This window comes from Panicum virgatum, chromosome 1N, assembly GCF_016808335.1.
Source record: "Panicum virgatum strain AP13 chromosome 1N, P.virgatum_v5, whole genome shotgun sequence".
In the NCBI taxonomy this organism is placed as follows: domain Eukaryota; kingdom Viridiplantae; phylum Streptophyta; class Magnoliopsida; order Poales; family Poaceae; genus Panicum; species Panicum virgatum.
In genome coordinates, this window is record NC_053145.1 from 61,793,063 (window position 1) to 61,809,470 (window position 16,408).

Sequence of the window (16,408 nt, forward strand, 5' to 3'; positions counted from 1 at the left end):
GAGCCCCGCCCTGTTTTCTTTTATCATTTCATTTTCACTTCACAACGACTTGCAAATCGTGCAATACGCTGAAACAAGTAGTGTTGATCGTATTCAGTTGATTGCAGGTTCGTAACACTTGCTTGTGCAAACCCTCTTTTCCCTATAGAAATCACTTTTTTTTTTTGCTTGTGACCAATATTCGAACAAAAAAAGAAAAAGAATTTTCCACCGTTCTATCAGCGACGTATATTTAGCAAGAAATATCTGTGCTGCAAAACCAGTTCTACACCACATGAGCCCGACCGAAGTTCAACGATCAAACGTGACCACAGAAATATCAGGATCGAACACCACTGAAATCTACGAGCACATCCTGTTCCTGCAACGAATCCAGATGTAACACATGGGCCTTGTTTGGTTCGCGCGCTAGATTCCTAGCGCGTCTCTTCAAGTCTCCGCATGAAAGATCAAATGAAGTCTATTTGTAAATTTTTTTTAGGGATGAGTGTAATTTTTCGCGACGAATCTAATGACGGTAATCAATCGATGTTTTGCTATAGTGATGCTACATTAACCATCCTCTAATCACGCGGTCAAAAATCTCATTAGATTCTTCAGGGTCACTAGCGCGGGGGTTCTGATGTTAGTTTTATTTAACACCGTAATTAGCAGTTAAACTATCATTATTTACTAGCACGCTGCAAACCTAACTGGGCTAGGAGCTCGCAGTCAATTTCGCCGTCTCTCTTACAGCAAACATAACGCCCGCTACTGGACCGACGGTACAAGGACCACGTCGCCGACACGGACCGCCAGTTTGTCGCCTCTGTCCCCCGCGCGCGCACGTTTCTTGCGTCCCCGCACCATTTGGGAGCCTTGCACATCTGCTTCTCTGTTCTCTCCATTTCCTCCACGGACTTGCTCTTCTCCCTGCACCGGCAACCATGGAGACGCAGCAGCCCATGCGGCATCTCCGGACGCCGATGGACCCGCTGGCCTCGCTCGCCTCGAGCTTCTTCTCGGCCTTCTCGCCGCCGCTGTCTTCGTCGGCGCAGCAGCAGCAGGGCTCCACGTTCCTGCTCCTGCCGCTCATCGTCGCGGCGGCGCGCGCACTCACCGTGCTCCGCCGGCTCCTGCTGCTCGCCACGCAGGCCTTCATCTCCCTCTTCTTCATGTTACTCTCCGCGCTCGCGCCCGCGCCGCCGCCGCAGCCGCCGGCCCTCGCGCCCACGCTGCCGCGAATGGACCCGGGGTCCCCGGCGGGGGACTCCTGCGTGGGCCGCGCGCTCGCGCACGTGCTCTCCGTGGCGTCGAGGCTCCCCGTGGCCTCCCGCAAGTACGAGCTGGTGCGTGGCCTCGCGGAGCGGCTGCTCGACGACAACGTGCGCGCGGGGGGCGCGCGGGTCGGCGCCGTGAACCGGGCCGCGCTCTCCGACGCGTTCGCGCGCACGCTGCGGCAGCTGGAGCTCGCCGCGGGAGGGGAGTGGCCCGGCATGGAGCTGTCCGTGCGCGCGGTCCGGGCAGGGATGCGGTGGTGGAGGCCGACCGCGTCGTCGTCGCTGGACGAGGGGTTCGGCGGGCCCGCGGCCGAGAAGCTGGCCGCCGAGCTGCTGTGGCTCGGGCAGAAGATGGCCGAGTGCGGCGCGGCGCGCGAGGCCGTGGCGCAGTTCGGCGACGCCGCGAGGCTCGGGAGCCGCGCGCTCGTCGCCGAGCCGGCGCTCCAGGTCTCGCTGCTCCGGCTTGCCGGTACGTCCAAAACTCTTCGTCATCTTTTGCGGTTTTTAGACGCCACCGCTGAGAAATTTTCTCTGATCCAAAACATGCGAAGACTGCATAGAACGTAGCGTGATCATGTGTTAGTGCTTCGTTCGTGAATTCGTACGTGACGGTTTCAACGGCGCCTGTGCCGAAATTTGACGGGAGAAAATGCGGTGGCGTGGTGTGGCGGACGAACGCCGACGGCGAGGAGGAGATGACGATTCCCTGGTCGCGACAGCTTGAAACGTGGGGAGGATGTGTGTGAACTGAGTAGACTTAGGATGGGGCTGTCACTAGCATATTTACGATGAGAATTGAGAGCTAGTAATTTCGCTACAGATCGCGGGAGAAAGAATCTTGGAAGTCGCCGCTTAGCCAAACTTGGGCCTTGGAGTCCAGCCCACGTACAGGTCTCAGCCCAGCGCTCTGCGTTTGAACCTGACTCCTGCCGGCGTGCAGTAACATTAGTGCCGCCTCGTCCGCTTAACAAAGCAAACACTAGCTTATAAACCTGAGCGTAGCAAAGTTTTTTTTTTGTCCCTTATAGCTCTTCGGGGACATCTGATAAAATTGGAACGATACAGAGAAGATTAGCATGGCCCCTGCGCAAGGATGACACGCACAAATCGAGAAATAGTCCAATTTTTTTTTTGTCCCTTGCAAATATGCCCATGGAGCTTCTTTTTGTCCCCTTTTGGTCCCTTGCAAATATGCCCCTGAAGCTTCTTTTTGTCCCCTTTCCATCTTTCCGTTTGTTATTACGAGGACCATGCGGCTTTACATTTATGTCTATTCTTTGCTCTTTCCTTGCAGTTGCAACTTCCAACCTAGGGAACTTACATATTGGGTTCAGAAACTTATCTACAATTCTACAATCATAATAAGGCCCTCTAGGGCTCTGGGCGCCTGTTAATTTCTAAACATGCCCTGGTTTTCTTTCATTCTTTTCCCTTTTTGCATTCAACAGTAGATCTTTTCACTAAGTGTGCAAGTATATATTTTGACCCTTGTCGATCAACTTTTTTTCGAACAATATCGGGGGGGAGACCCCACCTACTTCATTTCATTGCTCGAGCACAAAACGTACAGATACATTTTCAAGAACCTGACATACCAGGTGGAGATTACAGAGTTCACAACAGGAGTGTGAGGTAGAGAGAGTTTACAAACAAGACAGGAGGAAGTGATGCCACCCATCAAATTCCAAGCTTTGTTTCCTATAACGGCACCGCCAGAAATCTAAGTCCTTTACCGTTCTTCGTAAAACATCAGTAGGAGAGGAGTCCATTTTTTCGAAGATGAGAGCATTGCGTGCTTTCCATAGTTGCCACATTAAAAGGAGCATAACATCCATATGCATAGAGCGCGGTAACTGAATATCACATCCAATGGACCATGGAGTTCTCTACATACCCAAACACACAGAGACACCCAACAAGCTCCAGAGCGCCTGGGCGCGGGGGCAGGAGATGAAAATGTGCCCGTCGGTTTCGAGTACGCCGGGACAGCTTTCACAGTTGGACTCCTCCAGCTTGCAAATGTTCCGATGGAGGAAATTAGCTCGAGTGTTCAGACGCCCATGATGGAGGAGCCAACCAAAGAAGCGGATTTTGGAGGGGAGTTTGGTGTTCCAGTAACGGGAAGCATCAGGGTCAGACGGATCCGCCCAGTGTGTCGCTCGGTACACCATACTGGAACTGAAAGGTTGATGAGGCAGCACTGTCAGGGATCGGGTGTCATGAACATCCCTGAGGGAGCAGAACTGGAGACAGTTGAGCAGGACAAGCTTGTCTTCAGAAGCGGCCAGCGTAAGCCTGTTTTGCAGGAAGCGATCAAGTGGGAGATGGAGGGCGTCGAAAACCGTCAGATTGTTGCAGGTGGAGTGGGAGAAGAGGCTTGGAAAGATCTCAGCGAGAGAGGTATTCAAGAGCCATTTGTCGTGCCAAAAGGAAGTCAACCGGCCATCTCCAAGACAGACAGTGGTGAGGGCTCTGTACCGAGGAAGTTCGGCAGCTAAGAGCTTGGAAATGTAGGAGGAGTCCGGCCCAGCAGTGTCAGACAAGGATGAGTGGGAGAAGAACCAGTTCTTCCATGGCAAGGGAGTGGGATCGTGGAGTTTATGCACTATTTTCATGAGGAGGCAATGATTGTGATCAATCAAGTTCTTGATCCCGAGACCACCGTGGTCCTTGCTCTGACAAACCCGTTCCCATGCCAGGAGACACTTTGAACCATGGCACTTTTCCTCACCTGTCCATAAGAAGGCGCGGCGACGAGCATCCAGAATCTCACAAACAGTCTTGGGGACCAAAGTAGAGGACATGAAGTAAACCGGCAGGCTGCTAAGAACCGCGTTCACCAGGACTAGGCGACCCCCACTACTAAGGAGTCGAGCTTTCAAGCCGGCGAGATACTTGTCAAAGGATGTGATCAGGGGTTGGAAGTCCGAAACCCTGAGCTTGTGTGGAGAGTGGAAGACCAAGATAGGTCTGGGGGAAGGTCGCGGTAGAGCAGCCCAAGGCAGCGGCCATAGCAGCAGCGATATGCACAGGAACGTTCATAGGAACAAACGTGGATTTATGGAAGTTAATTTCTAGGCCGGTGGCAAGGGAGAAGTCATCCAAGATGAGTTTGAGAGCCTGTATGGAGTCGACATCCCCGCGTGTGAGGATCAGAGTGTCGTCCGCGTACTGGAGAACGGGGCAAGGGAGGGTGGGGTCAATCGGGTGAACCAGAACGCCAAGAACAGAAGCACGACGGATCAGTCGTTGGAGGAGATCAGCCACGATGATGAAGAGGTAGGGGGAAAGGGGATCGCCCTGTCTCTCGCCGGCAATTGATCCAGCGTCCAGGAACCCCGTTGAGCATGATGGCAGTTTTCCCAGTCGACAGAATGCGCGAAACCCAACTGCGCCACCAGTGATCGAACCCACGGGCCTCAAGAATGGCATCTAAGCTATCCCAGCACACAGAATCGAAAGCTTTCCTAAAATCAAGCTTTAGGACAGCAGTGGGGACCTTTCTTCTGTGGCAACAACTAAGCAGATCGGCGGCATAAATGAAGTTTTCAGCAATGCTGCGGCCATGCACAAATCCAGTTTGATCCGGGTCGACAATGGATGGGATGGCAGGTTTCAGACGGTTAACCATGACCTTTAAGAAGAGTTTCATGGGGCAATTCTGGAGAGAGATTGGTCTAAAAGATTCAGCAGACCGGACTCCCTCTTTTTTGGGCAGAAGGATCAGATGTGCCCGGTTGAGCCCGTCAAGGTGGAGGGAGCCCGAGTGGAAGTCAGCAAAAAGATCAAAGATGGCCTGTTTGATAGTGGACCAGAAAGTTTTGTAGAAAGAGGGACCAAAGCCATCAGGGCCGGGGCTAGAATGCATGTCCATGCTGAAAAGAGCAGCCGTGATCTCGTCCATCGTGAATGGTGCAGAAAGATCAAGCCCGGCAACGTCAAGATGCGGATACAATTCTGACAGGGAGAAACGCCAAGAGGTGTGAGGAGAAGAACCGAGCAAGGAGGTATAGAAGCTCCTGAGGATGTCGCTTTTAGCATCATGAGAAAAGAACAGATTCCCATTATGTTCGAGACACGGAATAGAGTTTTTCCTGCGCCTCCCAGATGCAGCAGCATGAAAGAACCGAGAATTTTCATCCCAGTCAGCCGAAATGCGAAGGTTAAAGCGCTGTCTCCAGAAGGACAGTTTTTCAGAGTTGATCGTTTGGAGACCCTGAATTGCCAAAAGTCGGAGAGAGTTCTCTTCCTCGGACAGAGAGCGGCATTCCTCAAGAAGATCGAGAGCATCGATGAGTAACTTAGTGTCGATTTCTCGTTGGACAATAGGGAGGATGCGACGCGACCATAACCGGCAAGCTCGGCGACAGTGCTTGAGCTGTTGAATGAGGCGTTTTTCCGAGGAACCAGAGTAGGAGCCAGAGAGGACAGTAGTGATGCTCGCCTTGAAGGTAGGATGAAAAACCCAAGCGTTTTCAAAGCGAAAGCACTTGCTCTTAGGAATCATGGACGTGGCAGTGGCGAAAAGGGGTACATGATCAGAGGTAAAACGGGTCAGTGAGGCAAGAGAGGTGTTAGGGAAGGAATTTTCCCAGTGCACATTCACGAAGCACCAATCAAGGTGGACCAGGGTTGGGTGCTCACGCTTGTTGCTCCAAGTGTATGATCTGTCAAGAAGAGGAATTTCAATGAGGCCAAGCAAATTAATGGTGTCGTTAAAGAGATTGGCCTCGGTGGAGTTGAAGGAGGAGTTCTTGTCGGTGGGTTTTCTAGTCAAGTTGAAATCCCCAATGATAATCCAGGGGTGGTCGATGTTAGCCGCGATGATGATAATCCAGGGGTTGTCGACCGATTTCTCGAAGCTTGTGGATTTGCATGTTAATAAAGGTGTATTTTGCAGCACCTTGCATCTGTGCGTGCTATCTTTAATGTTTTTTTTAGCATGTATAAATGCATTGTATCCGCAACATGCATAAGCATATCCTTTTACTTAGTGTTTTACCTCATCTTGTGGGGGCACGCTAACAAATGTGCACCTCCATCCTTAATAAGTTCTCAAATTCGACCTTGTTCGCAGTTCTGCTGTCAATATATTTTCTTGCCCTTCAAGTTAGATGAAAGAGCAGTTTGATTGGTTCATGTGCAGTGTTTTTGTTCAAGCACGCCAACTCGAGGGAGTTCGAACAGAGTGCGGCCGGGAAGGACAGGAGCGGCGGGAGCGCGGTCGCCGAGCAGCGGATGGCGATGCTGCGGTCGTGGCTGCCGCTGCTGTGTCGCGGCAGCACCGGCACAGACGCGCCGGTGCTGACCGGCCGGGAGCGAGCGGAGATGGTGACCGTGCTGGAGGACCTGATCGACAAGCTCACCTGGGAGCAGCGGGAGGAGGTCCTCTCGCTCTGGCTGCACCACTTCGCCGCCTGCCCCGACACCGACTGGCCCAACCTCGAGAGCTGCTACACGCGCTGGTACGCCGAGTCGCGCAAGCTGCTCGCGTAGTGCGTCAACTGCGGGATGGAAATCATGTACAGTAACTCCGTAGAAGCGCTTGTGTGCGTATGCAGTATTGCAAAATGGGAAAAAGTTCATAGACATTTAACTTTAATCACATTATGGATTTGTGTAATACAACTTTGAATGCAGAGGTCATGCATGCACTTATCAGAACACAAGGTATTGCGCAACACACCAGACTTTATTCCTCCAAAGAATTGGGCTGTAACAACAATGAAAAACAAAGGCTGAAACGGTGAATGTGATTATTCTATGGAGGATGTTACAATGAGTCATACAGCCGTTACAACAGATTCTTGGTGTTCATATCCTGATCACTCTACTGTACTGTACATATATCCCTGCGGACAAAAAGAAGTTACAGTTCATCTTAGCTCACTTGTAGAGTTTGTCCTTCCGATGGCGCTTGGTTCTCCAATCGATACAGATGCTAATGACTTTGAGGCCCAAGCGGTGGCGTTCATTGCCCCCTCTTGCAAATTCCCCCGCTTTGAACTTGAAGGGTATAGCCTATGGAATTTCTGTCTTGCTTGCTCAAGGTAGGTGAGGAAATATTCATGTGCACTCGTCAAGTTTGCAAAGAGATTATGCCTCCTCCATGCCCATCTGGCAAAGGAATCTATCTTCGGGAAAAGAAGATACAGCAACCTCAAGATTACAAATGTGGTTGCCAATGCCAGGTAAGTATCCTGCTGAAGTATTTTCTCTGGCGAACGCGCCCACCAGAATGGGCAATTTTCCTGTTCAGCATCCTTTTTATGCTCAATATCATCTAATGAATGTACTATGGCCTCCCCTGCAGTTGACTTCACCGAAGCATTGATACCTTCATCACATAAACTTGCCAATTGTAAATGATTTAAGCACAGGAAGCACCAACGACAATGTTAAAAGTTTCTGGAACAAAGAGACCACAACTGAGCTGGAAAAAGCCAAAGCTCATAATCCTACATAGATCAGTTTCTCAATGTGCAAAGCAACAAAGATGAATTATGACAAGAATGCAAATAAAGTCATCCCAATAAGAAAGGAGACAAGAATTAACAAGGAGTAAATAGCACACCTGAGACATCAGTGTAGAAAGCAGCAAGTGATTTTACAGTCCTTGGTCCATGATACCGCACTCTCATGGTCGAATTCAAGAGAAACAGTGTTGGAAAACCATGAATTCCATATCTCGATATTATGCTGCAGTTTCAGCTATATATTACTATTCCACCAAACAGATGTATTATACTAAGAAATAAAACTTTTTACTCTATGTGAGGACATACCTTGGCCTAATTGCAGATTCCTCAAATGCAAAATGCCGAATAGTTGGGAATAAGGAAGCTAATGCCTCAAAATTTGGCTTGCATTCTTGTGAGAATGGGCACCATGATGCATAAAAAAGGACAGCAATATAGTCATCCTTGTTCATGTGAAGAAGATTAACTGCCTTTGCCAATGTGACCTCATCTCCCTACAAGGTTAAAATTAACAGTCAGATTCCATTGTGATAACTACAAACAGAAGGGAAATCCTTGTATTAAGGGGGAGATAAAGTTAAAAAACTACAGGGACTAGTTCTTTCCCTTGTTTTCTCCCTGGGAACCCTGGGGTTTGTGCTCGTAGCCTGGACTATCTTGCTTAAATCAGGTAGGTAGTCTACGTTTGGCTGAACCTGTTCCTTTGATAGCTCTCTATCCGTCTGTATCACTGGAACAACTTTGTATTTCCGTTCTTGTTATTGGAAATGGGGGGAGCCTCGGGTCAAAAAAAAAAGCAATAGCATCATTTCTATGCAACTGTCCGGCATTAGGTACTAAAAGTTGAAACCAATGAACAGAAGCAGATATTATAGTTATTATATGAACCCTGGAGATGACCCCCCCCCCCCCCCCCCACCCCACACACACACCCACGCACCCAATGCGTCACGAATCATTTGCTAATTTCAACTCCATGAGACCATGGCGCAAGACAATTATATGGGACAAGGTAGTGGAATGACAAATTCGTATACTTTTTTTTTTGCTATTTTTCACAGAGTTGCATATAGCTTACCTCGATGACGCCGACCGGGTGGCCGAAAAGGCGATCCAGCGCCGAGCACATCTCGGGAGTCCCGAGAACGGATTCCACGATAGTAGGGACCCGGCACGCATCGGTAGGAATCGAGGCGGCGGTGGAGGGCCCGACGCCGGCGAGGAGGAAGGGTAAGAGCAGCGCCGTCCACCACGGCTGTCGCGGCGCCATGGAGCTGCCGCGGGGGGGGCGAGCACGCCTCTACCAGCCCTAGATCTGGGCGCCCCGAGCGCGGCGGCGGCCGCGGCGTGCACAGTGGGCTGCGCTCACCGCCGGGAGGGGCGCTGCCGCGGCGGCCACGGCGGGTGCGGCGGTGGGTGCGGGGGTGGGTTCGCTGTGTGAGGCGTGCGTTGTTGGGGGGTCGCTTTATCGGGTTCGGGCGCGACCGGGCCGTCCGATCAGGATCGGGCGGCGCAGGGCAGCTAACCAGCCAGTCTGGACTCTGGACCCTCGGGGCGCGCCGGTCGTCGTCGCGCATGACGTGCGGGATCCGGAACCGCGATGATGGACTGGGCGGCGTGGGCCCCGCCTGCAGTAGGTGTCCGAGAGTGACGGTACATCAACATGATGGCTACGTACGGGTGTATGACATGTGGACCATTTCGTTGGTCGGCCGTGGACCCACGTGGCATTAGATGCGTGGGGCCGTACTAGGCAGAGTGTCCGTTGCGGCCTCGCGGAGAATCTGATTTGCTTTTGGGTCACGGATAAATTGGGCACGGGAGAATCTGTTCGATTTCTTCCAAAAAAAAAGAAGAGAGAATCTGTCCGGATTGCTGCTCGTTTTGTGGCAATTCTGCGGGGAAACTTTGCATCTGGTGCCCGTGTCTAACGAGGTAAAAAAGAACCGCACTTGGCCCGAGATTGATTGCTAGGACAGTTATTGATGTGTTTGTTTGGCTGTGGCTGATGGCTGTTGCTGATTTGTTATGAGAGAACAGTACTGTTGACTGGCTGGTAGCTGATTGATGGTGTTGATTTAGTATGAGAGAACAGTACTGATTGCTGGTTGGCTGACAAGCCAAGTCAACACAGCGAATGCTTTTATGATAGTGTCCAGATCAGTTATCCGTGGAGTATAGCAACGAAGTGGGCAAATGGCCGGTCTTGGCAAGTTGGCAACAATCAGGCCTCCAAAAATTTTCCTACAGTATCTGTCACATCGAATCTTCGGACACATGTATGGAGCATTAAATGTAGTGAAAAAATAACTAACTACACAGTTCAACTGAAAATAACGAGACGAATCTTTTAAGTCTAATTAGTCCATAATTAAACAATAATTATCAAATAACAACAAAAGTACTACAATAACAAAATCCAAAAAATTTCATGAACTAAACGCAGCCTCAGAGACAATTCTGGTGTAGGATTAGTCGATTAGAGGGAAATAGTTCGTTGCACTTGGAACGTGCGGGCCGATGGAATCGAACTACCGAAGCGAGCCATGGGAAGAGGAATGAGTGGAGCAATCAATTCTTGGGCGCAGATGACATGTCCCTGTCGTTACAATTGCTCGTAAGATTGTCCATATTGCAGCTAGCGACTGATGGAATTATGATTCGCGATCAAGCGTGAATTGCAGGGACTACACTAGAAAGGAAGGTCTTTGTCAAATCGCCAGTTTCAACCACAGCCAAGAGCCAACTGAAAAAAAAATTGCATTTTAAGTCGTTGTGATGTTTTTTTTTTTTGCAAAACCTTATCTCTAAGCCTCTGACCTGCTGTTGCCGTTTTTTTACTGAATTTATGCTGCCCCAGAGTATTAGTAGAGTTGACATAGGAGTAGTACAATTTACAAGCAAGCAAAACAGAAAAGAAAAAAGTGGAAGGATAACAACTTCGACCAGCTGGACGCTCCATCCTGCCCAAAAGCACGGGGCCCTGAAACCACATAGCAATACGCCAATACCAACTCACCGCAGTAGCTCCTGGCTCCAGCTAACGCCAAACAGGCATTAAAAAAAATGCCTAGTAAACTACCACAATGAGTAAATATCGATACATTCTTCTTACAGGTAACCATGTACATGTACTCTTCTTGAATAACGGAAGATGTTCCTGACGATGCACAAAAAAATCTGAACTACCGAAATTGCGGAAACATACTGGAACATTTACAGTTTGCAGTTGCTTATCATTCATCTCCAAATAATTATATTGATTTCACTGGGCTGTAGTCTGGGATGACCAGTATATAGACCAACCAATTTACATACAAGATACAAAAATAAATGGATACAGTTACAAAAAGAAAATGTAACAAGGGGGAAATGAATTATACCTATATGGCACATTGGCCGCGATTATGTACACCGCAGCATCATCCCTTTAATGGATATGTATTTCACTACTCAAATAATTTTGATGGCTTCCTCTCTGTATCCTGGCAATAAAACTTTGGCCTGGAAAGCTTAGCCACCAAGCCTGTTCTCTGCCGCAGCACTTGCCCGATCAATCTAATGGAACCTTGCAGTTCCATGGCGATGCATGACAAGTTAGCAGAATCATGCTTCCCGTGTTTTGACCCAAACTTGTACTCAGTTGTGCTCAGACAATAATTGTAACAGTGTGTAGGGGGAAAGAATAAGTTCATATCTTGTGTCAGTGTCTACTATGCTCCTTATTTTCTGAGAAAGGGCTTCTGACAGACCAGTAACTTTTCATCACTAGCTATGTCAAGATCTAAAATTCGGGCATCCCATCTGAGTTGAGTAACAACAGATCTTGCAGCTTCAATAAGAGGGGCGGTGTCACGAATTATGACCCAGCCCTGCATCAACATCAAACCAGTATAAAAATTTTGGGCAACACATGTAAAAATAATCTTTGATGCATAGTGCTCCACATGTGTGGAAGTATTCAAGTGCAAGACTAATCTAATAATTGTGCTGAATGCCTTCATCATGGGTAACAGCAACTGTGCTTTATAGTTGTACAGTAAATAAACTTAAGTATAGCAAAGTGTATTTTTCTTTCCAATTTTAAAATCTAATGTCAAACCTCTTCAGTACTAGAGTCTATGTTACCGATAGACCATCATCAGAATAATTGCCTACCAAAGTATATGGTCTGATAAGGACTAAAGTTTTCAAGAAACTAAACCCCAATTAAGAAACAACAGCAAATAGAACAGCAACATATAGACCTTTTCGCCATTTAGAACCATCAACAAGCCCATATTGGGCAATGTTATGTCATATGTTACACATGCATCGAATATCCTATAGATGTGAATAACAGACATGATTCTTAATTGAATAAGCGATTCCCATATCAGCGTAATTAGCCAAATATTGCTTACCTCTGGTCGTAGGATTCGATCAACTTCCAAGAATATGTCAAGAGTGGAACATCTATGCTTGTGGCTCTTATCAAGTGATAGTAAGCCATCAGCGTGCACCATATCATATGTTCTTGGGTATGTTGGAAATGCTTCACACCTGAACAAATGTTTAGCCATCCATCAACTGAAGGTTGATCCGAAGATCCAAATACCAAAGTTGTCTGTGAAATTGACATTTCACGTATGCAACTATGCATCAATCTCCATGTACTCCAACAAAATTATGTGAAATAGAGGATGCTATGATTCCTCTTAAAGCAACAAATTTCCTAAGCCTAAAATTTGCATCTATTAACATTTCAGAGTTATGACTGTATGCATCCACATATGAAGTGTTGTTTGGAAATCTTTATCAAGAAAAAAGGCAGTTCAAGATTAAGAATTAGCAGAGCATGCACTTGAAACAAAAAAGGGGGGAAATGAACTCAAGACAAAGAAACGACCATGAACTATTACTTACCAGTCATGTTGAACCCCAATAAACCCGCGGTCAAATATTAGCGGTAGATAGTTTGGGGCATTCGTAGGAACAACATTCATCACCCATGCAGACTTTCCAGCCTTCAGTAAAGCAGAATTAAATCCACCAAAGTGAGCATTCATATCTAACACATTCCTTAGCATGTTAAATGGTGGCTGTGGGTCCTCATCACCAGGTCTCTTTGGATGATCTGAAAATATAAGTGGAGACAGCAACGACCAGTAGTTTCGCACCATGGAGTCCCAGCTTGAAGTATCATCAGCAAATACATCTGAATGCACACCTGATAAATTTGAAGGTTCTTAATGAAAGGCAGAGAAACATTTGAACATTAAGACAAATACTTATAACTTTATTCATTTGTTCACTTGATTTTCCCATTGGCATTATGTAGTCAAATACCTACCATGTATGTCAAGTTCTGTTGAGTTCTGTCTAGCCTGAGATGGCCATGTCGTTCGATGTTCAATGGGGATCCAGCGCTGACTTCTCGTGCCTGATATGCAGGGGTTTAGTGGCTGGTAGTATGGTGATTCTGGATCATGGCCACAAAGCTCAGGCCCAGATTTCCTGCAAAACAACACTGTAAGTTCATCACTTGACAAAGCATTTATATATTATAAATTCTGTAGGTCTTGGTACGCAGTAGAGTACCTTGAAGTGTAACAATCCCTTTTATTTGTCTTTTTCCATACAATTGTCTCATCTTGTTGAGACAGCATCTCCCAACAAAGGCCCTCAGCGAAGTCACGGATGGCCGTCCATTTCTTTTGATTTTCTTTGTCACGCAAGGCCCTATGAGTATTCAAATTCGATGTCCATACAAAATATCCATCAGGCCTCAAAAGCCTGTTCACTTCAACCAAGAAAATGCCATCTGCAAAATTACAGGGTAAAAAAAATGTTTACTTATTTATTAAGACTGAAAGAGATACTACTTTATCGCCATCCTAAAGTACCATTAACATGTCTTTACAGAAATTCTATATATGCAAGTTTGCAGTGCCAAGGGTTACAAGTCAACTGAGAGTAACCCACAACTGCATGCCCTTGAATATTTAGTATTCAGCTAGAAAGTTATACAGACTTTACATGTGCAAGTGCTAATATAAGATATTGCTGAACAGCATTTAGTCAATGAGAGCCAAGACACATGAAAGAAGAAGACTAACACATACCATTTTTGTCCCATTCAATGTTGCATTTCGCACAATGGACCATATCAAAGGAAAGATAGGGATACGGAAGCTGCTTTGTTGCAAATGAACCGATCATTGCAGGAATGCCTCTCTCTAGTGTAATTTGCACTTGGCTGCCTGATGCTTCATAGTTTGCAATGCACATGGTCAAGAGATCTCTCTCAAAAAGATGTGCCCCAAAGGTACCAAATCCACATTCTATGTCAAGGACTGTCCTAACCTGAAAATGGCATGTCAAGAAACACAATCAGAAAGAATGTGATGAAGGTTTTTACTCCACGCCTTACTGTAGCAATCAGAGCATAGAATGAACAAGGTATGTCCAACTATGTTTCGCATAATGGATTATAGTGGAGAATGAAGATCCTAAGATCCTACCAACATGCTTTCGCAGTACAGTACAGTACAGTACAGGAAACCCTGATATATACTTTACAGCATATTGGGCATGTGTGGTTTCCAAAGTCAAATTAAGTAGAAATAGACTGGTACTTTCGAGCCAGCGCACTCAACATGCAAGATTTGTAAAGTACCATCAAGTGGAAAGACGACAATGGACAAGTGCTGCTGAATAAGAGATAACGATATAAAAAGGATCATCTGAAACTGAAAAATAAGACAGGGCAGCAGCTTGCCAACAAAATACTGTTATCTAAACAAATAAAACAAGTTTCCCCCAAAAAAACTGTATGATCATGATGTGCTTGAAATTGCACTACAACTCTTAAAAACATTGCCTAACCAAGTATCAAGCCACAACTGCTCAACAGAAATCACATGATCTAAGCAACCACTATAAAGTACTGGTGTCCTGAATCCTGGGATAGAAGGCAACAGAGGCAAGGTAGATGGCATGCTCACCCTCCTTGCGGAGGCTCTGAACAACCCGATCAAGTGGCTAGATTAATCCTTGCTTAACCCTAAACAATCTCTACTCTGCTGTTTATAAGCAGAGACCATTCAGCAAACTCCTAACAAAGTGGAACTATTCTCTTATCCAAACAAACGACTAACAGACTGACTAACAAACAATCTCTACTCTGTGTCAATCTTGCTAGAAGCCAGAAAGTTCATAGGATGTTGACAAAGAGCACTAGTAAGAGTGGATTACTCTTTTAAGAAATAGATTTTATACCAAATAATGACACCTCATTGACATGAATGCCTACTTTAACTTCAGCTAGTTCTGGGTATGCATTCACTATACATGAAAGTCAAATAAGTAATTGACAGCATAGGGTTAAACTGAATAAATGGCAACAACTCACCCCAGCCTCATTGAAATTGAACTCATTCCGCAGCCCAATCATCTCGGCAATTTGATGTGCATAATCCTCCACGCCATCAGCCATGTGCGCGTCCGATGGGAAGGAGATCTGGTCCTCCTCCACCATCATCCTGTTATCAATGAGCAACCACCGAAACCGAATCGACAACAAGTAGACCAAACTCACCACCTCGAATTTTATCGACGGAGCAAGTTTTGTTCACACACCTCTTGAACAGGCTCCCAGAAGAGAACTCCTGCCCGCTAATCCGCACGTTGTCCTTCCAGATGAAGCCCTTGCCGCTGGGCCACCGCACGGGCATCCGGTAGCTCCGCGGCGGCGCGACGAGACAGGTGACCCTGCCGTCGCGCGTGCACTGGCGCTCGTAGCTTATGACGACGCCGCCGCCCAGATCCGAGACGTCGACGGCGTCCGTGACGTCGTAGTAGCAGGGCACGTAGTTCTCGTACTCGGGCGGGCACGCCTCCGCCTCCTTGGCGCGGACGCCGACGCCCGCGAGCTCGCCGATGTCGAGCAGGTCCGTGACCAGCTGCTCCTGCAGCCGGCGGTACCCCCGGTGCGCGGCGGCCGCGGCCGCGCGCGCCGCCGCGCCGCGCCCCGCGTAGAGCGACCCCGCCCACGCGACGGACCCCACGAGCGCCGCCGCCGCCAGGACCAGGACCCCGATCCTCACCGCGGCGGCCGCGGCAGCGAGGTGCCGCTTCCGCGCGCCGCCCCGCCCGAAGGCGCCGCCAATGCCGTTCTCGCCGGGCTCCTTGGGGTCGTAGTACGCCCCCTCCTCCGCCGCCGCGGCCGGCTTGCCGCCGATCCCCGACACCCCGCGGTACAGCGCCCGCGACATGCCTGCTGCTGCGGACGGATCTCACGGGCCGCACCAGAGCCGCATGGAGCGCCGCGACACGCGGACCGCCACGTACTGGGACCGCAGCAGCGAAGCAACCCGGCAGTGTCCTCCCCTTCGCGCTGCCGCTGCTGCTCCACTGCGCTGCTGCCTCCTCACGCCCGCAGCGCCAAACCAGGTAGAAATCGAGTGACTCCTTGGGCGTTTCGCTCCGGAATCTCTCTTCCTACCCACGCGTCCCAGGACGGAACGGGAAGAGCAGAGCGCGGAGAGGACGGAACGGGACAGGGAACACTACCACACTAGCAAGTGTCTTCGCATTACGGTGCTGGGTCAGCTGGATGACAGGTGGGCCGGGACCATCTGGGCCACGGTTGGGGACGGAACGGAAAATTAATGCGCGCGGGCCCCGTGG

General features: G+C 48.6%; 3 protein-coding genes and 1 pseudogene across 3 annotated transcripts; 2 read left to right on the forward strand and 2 right to left on the reverse strand.

Moving 5' to 3' along the window:
- The first annotated feature begins 774 nt into the window (after window positions 1-774).
- LOC120657295 lies at window positions 775-7,061 on the forward strand. Its single transcript, XM_039935586.1, has 2 exons — window positions 775-1,728; window positions 6,406-7,061. The coding sequence occupies exons 1-2, from the start codon at window positions 927-929 to the stop codon at window positions 6,753-6,755; spliced, it is 1,152 nt and encodes a 383-aa protein (XP_039791520.1). The 5' UTR covers window positions 775-926; the 3' UTR covers window positions 6,756-7,061.
- LOC120657900 lies at window positions 2,277-2,388 on the forward strand (annotated as a pseudogene).
- On the reverse strand, window positions 6,933-9,170 carry LOC120657296 (5'-adenylylsulfate reductase-like 3). Its single transcript, XM_039935587.1, has 4 exons — window positions 8,817-9,170; window positions 8,045-8,232; window positions 7,834-7,958; window positions 6,933-7,596 (listed from the first exon to the last, which is right to left on the reverse strand). The coding sequence occupies exons 1-4, from the start codon at window positions 9,006-9,008 to the stop codon at window positions 7,136-7,138; spliced, it is 966 nt and encodes a 321-aa protein (XP_039791521.1). The 5' UTR covers window positions 9,009-9,170; the 3' UTR covers window positions 6,933-7,135.
- A 1,797-nt stretch (window positions 9,171-10,967) lies between these two features.
- LOC120657293 (probable pectin methyltransferase QUA2) lies at window positions 10,968-16,204 on the reverse strand. The gene is made up of 8 exons (XM_039935584.1): window positions 15,359-16,204; window positions 15,132-15,261; window positions 13,843-14,083; window positions 13,319-13,541; window positions 13,071-13,234; window positions 12,644-12,947; window positions 12,142-12,280; window positions 10,968-11,610 (listed from the first exon to the last, which is right to left on the reverse strand). Exons 1-8 carry the CDS (start codon window positions 15,991-15,993, stop codon window positions 11,461-11,463), a joined length of 1,986 nt encoding a protein of 661 aa, XP_039791518.1. The 5' UTR covers window positions 15,994-16,204; the 3' UTR covers window positions 10,968-11,460.
- Window positions 16,205-16,408: the final 204 nt, after the last annotated feature.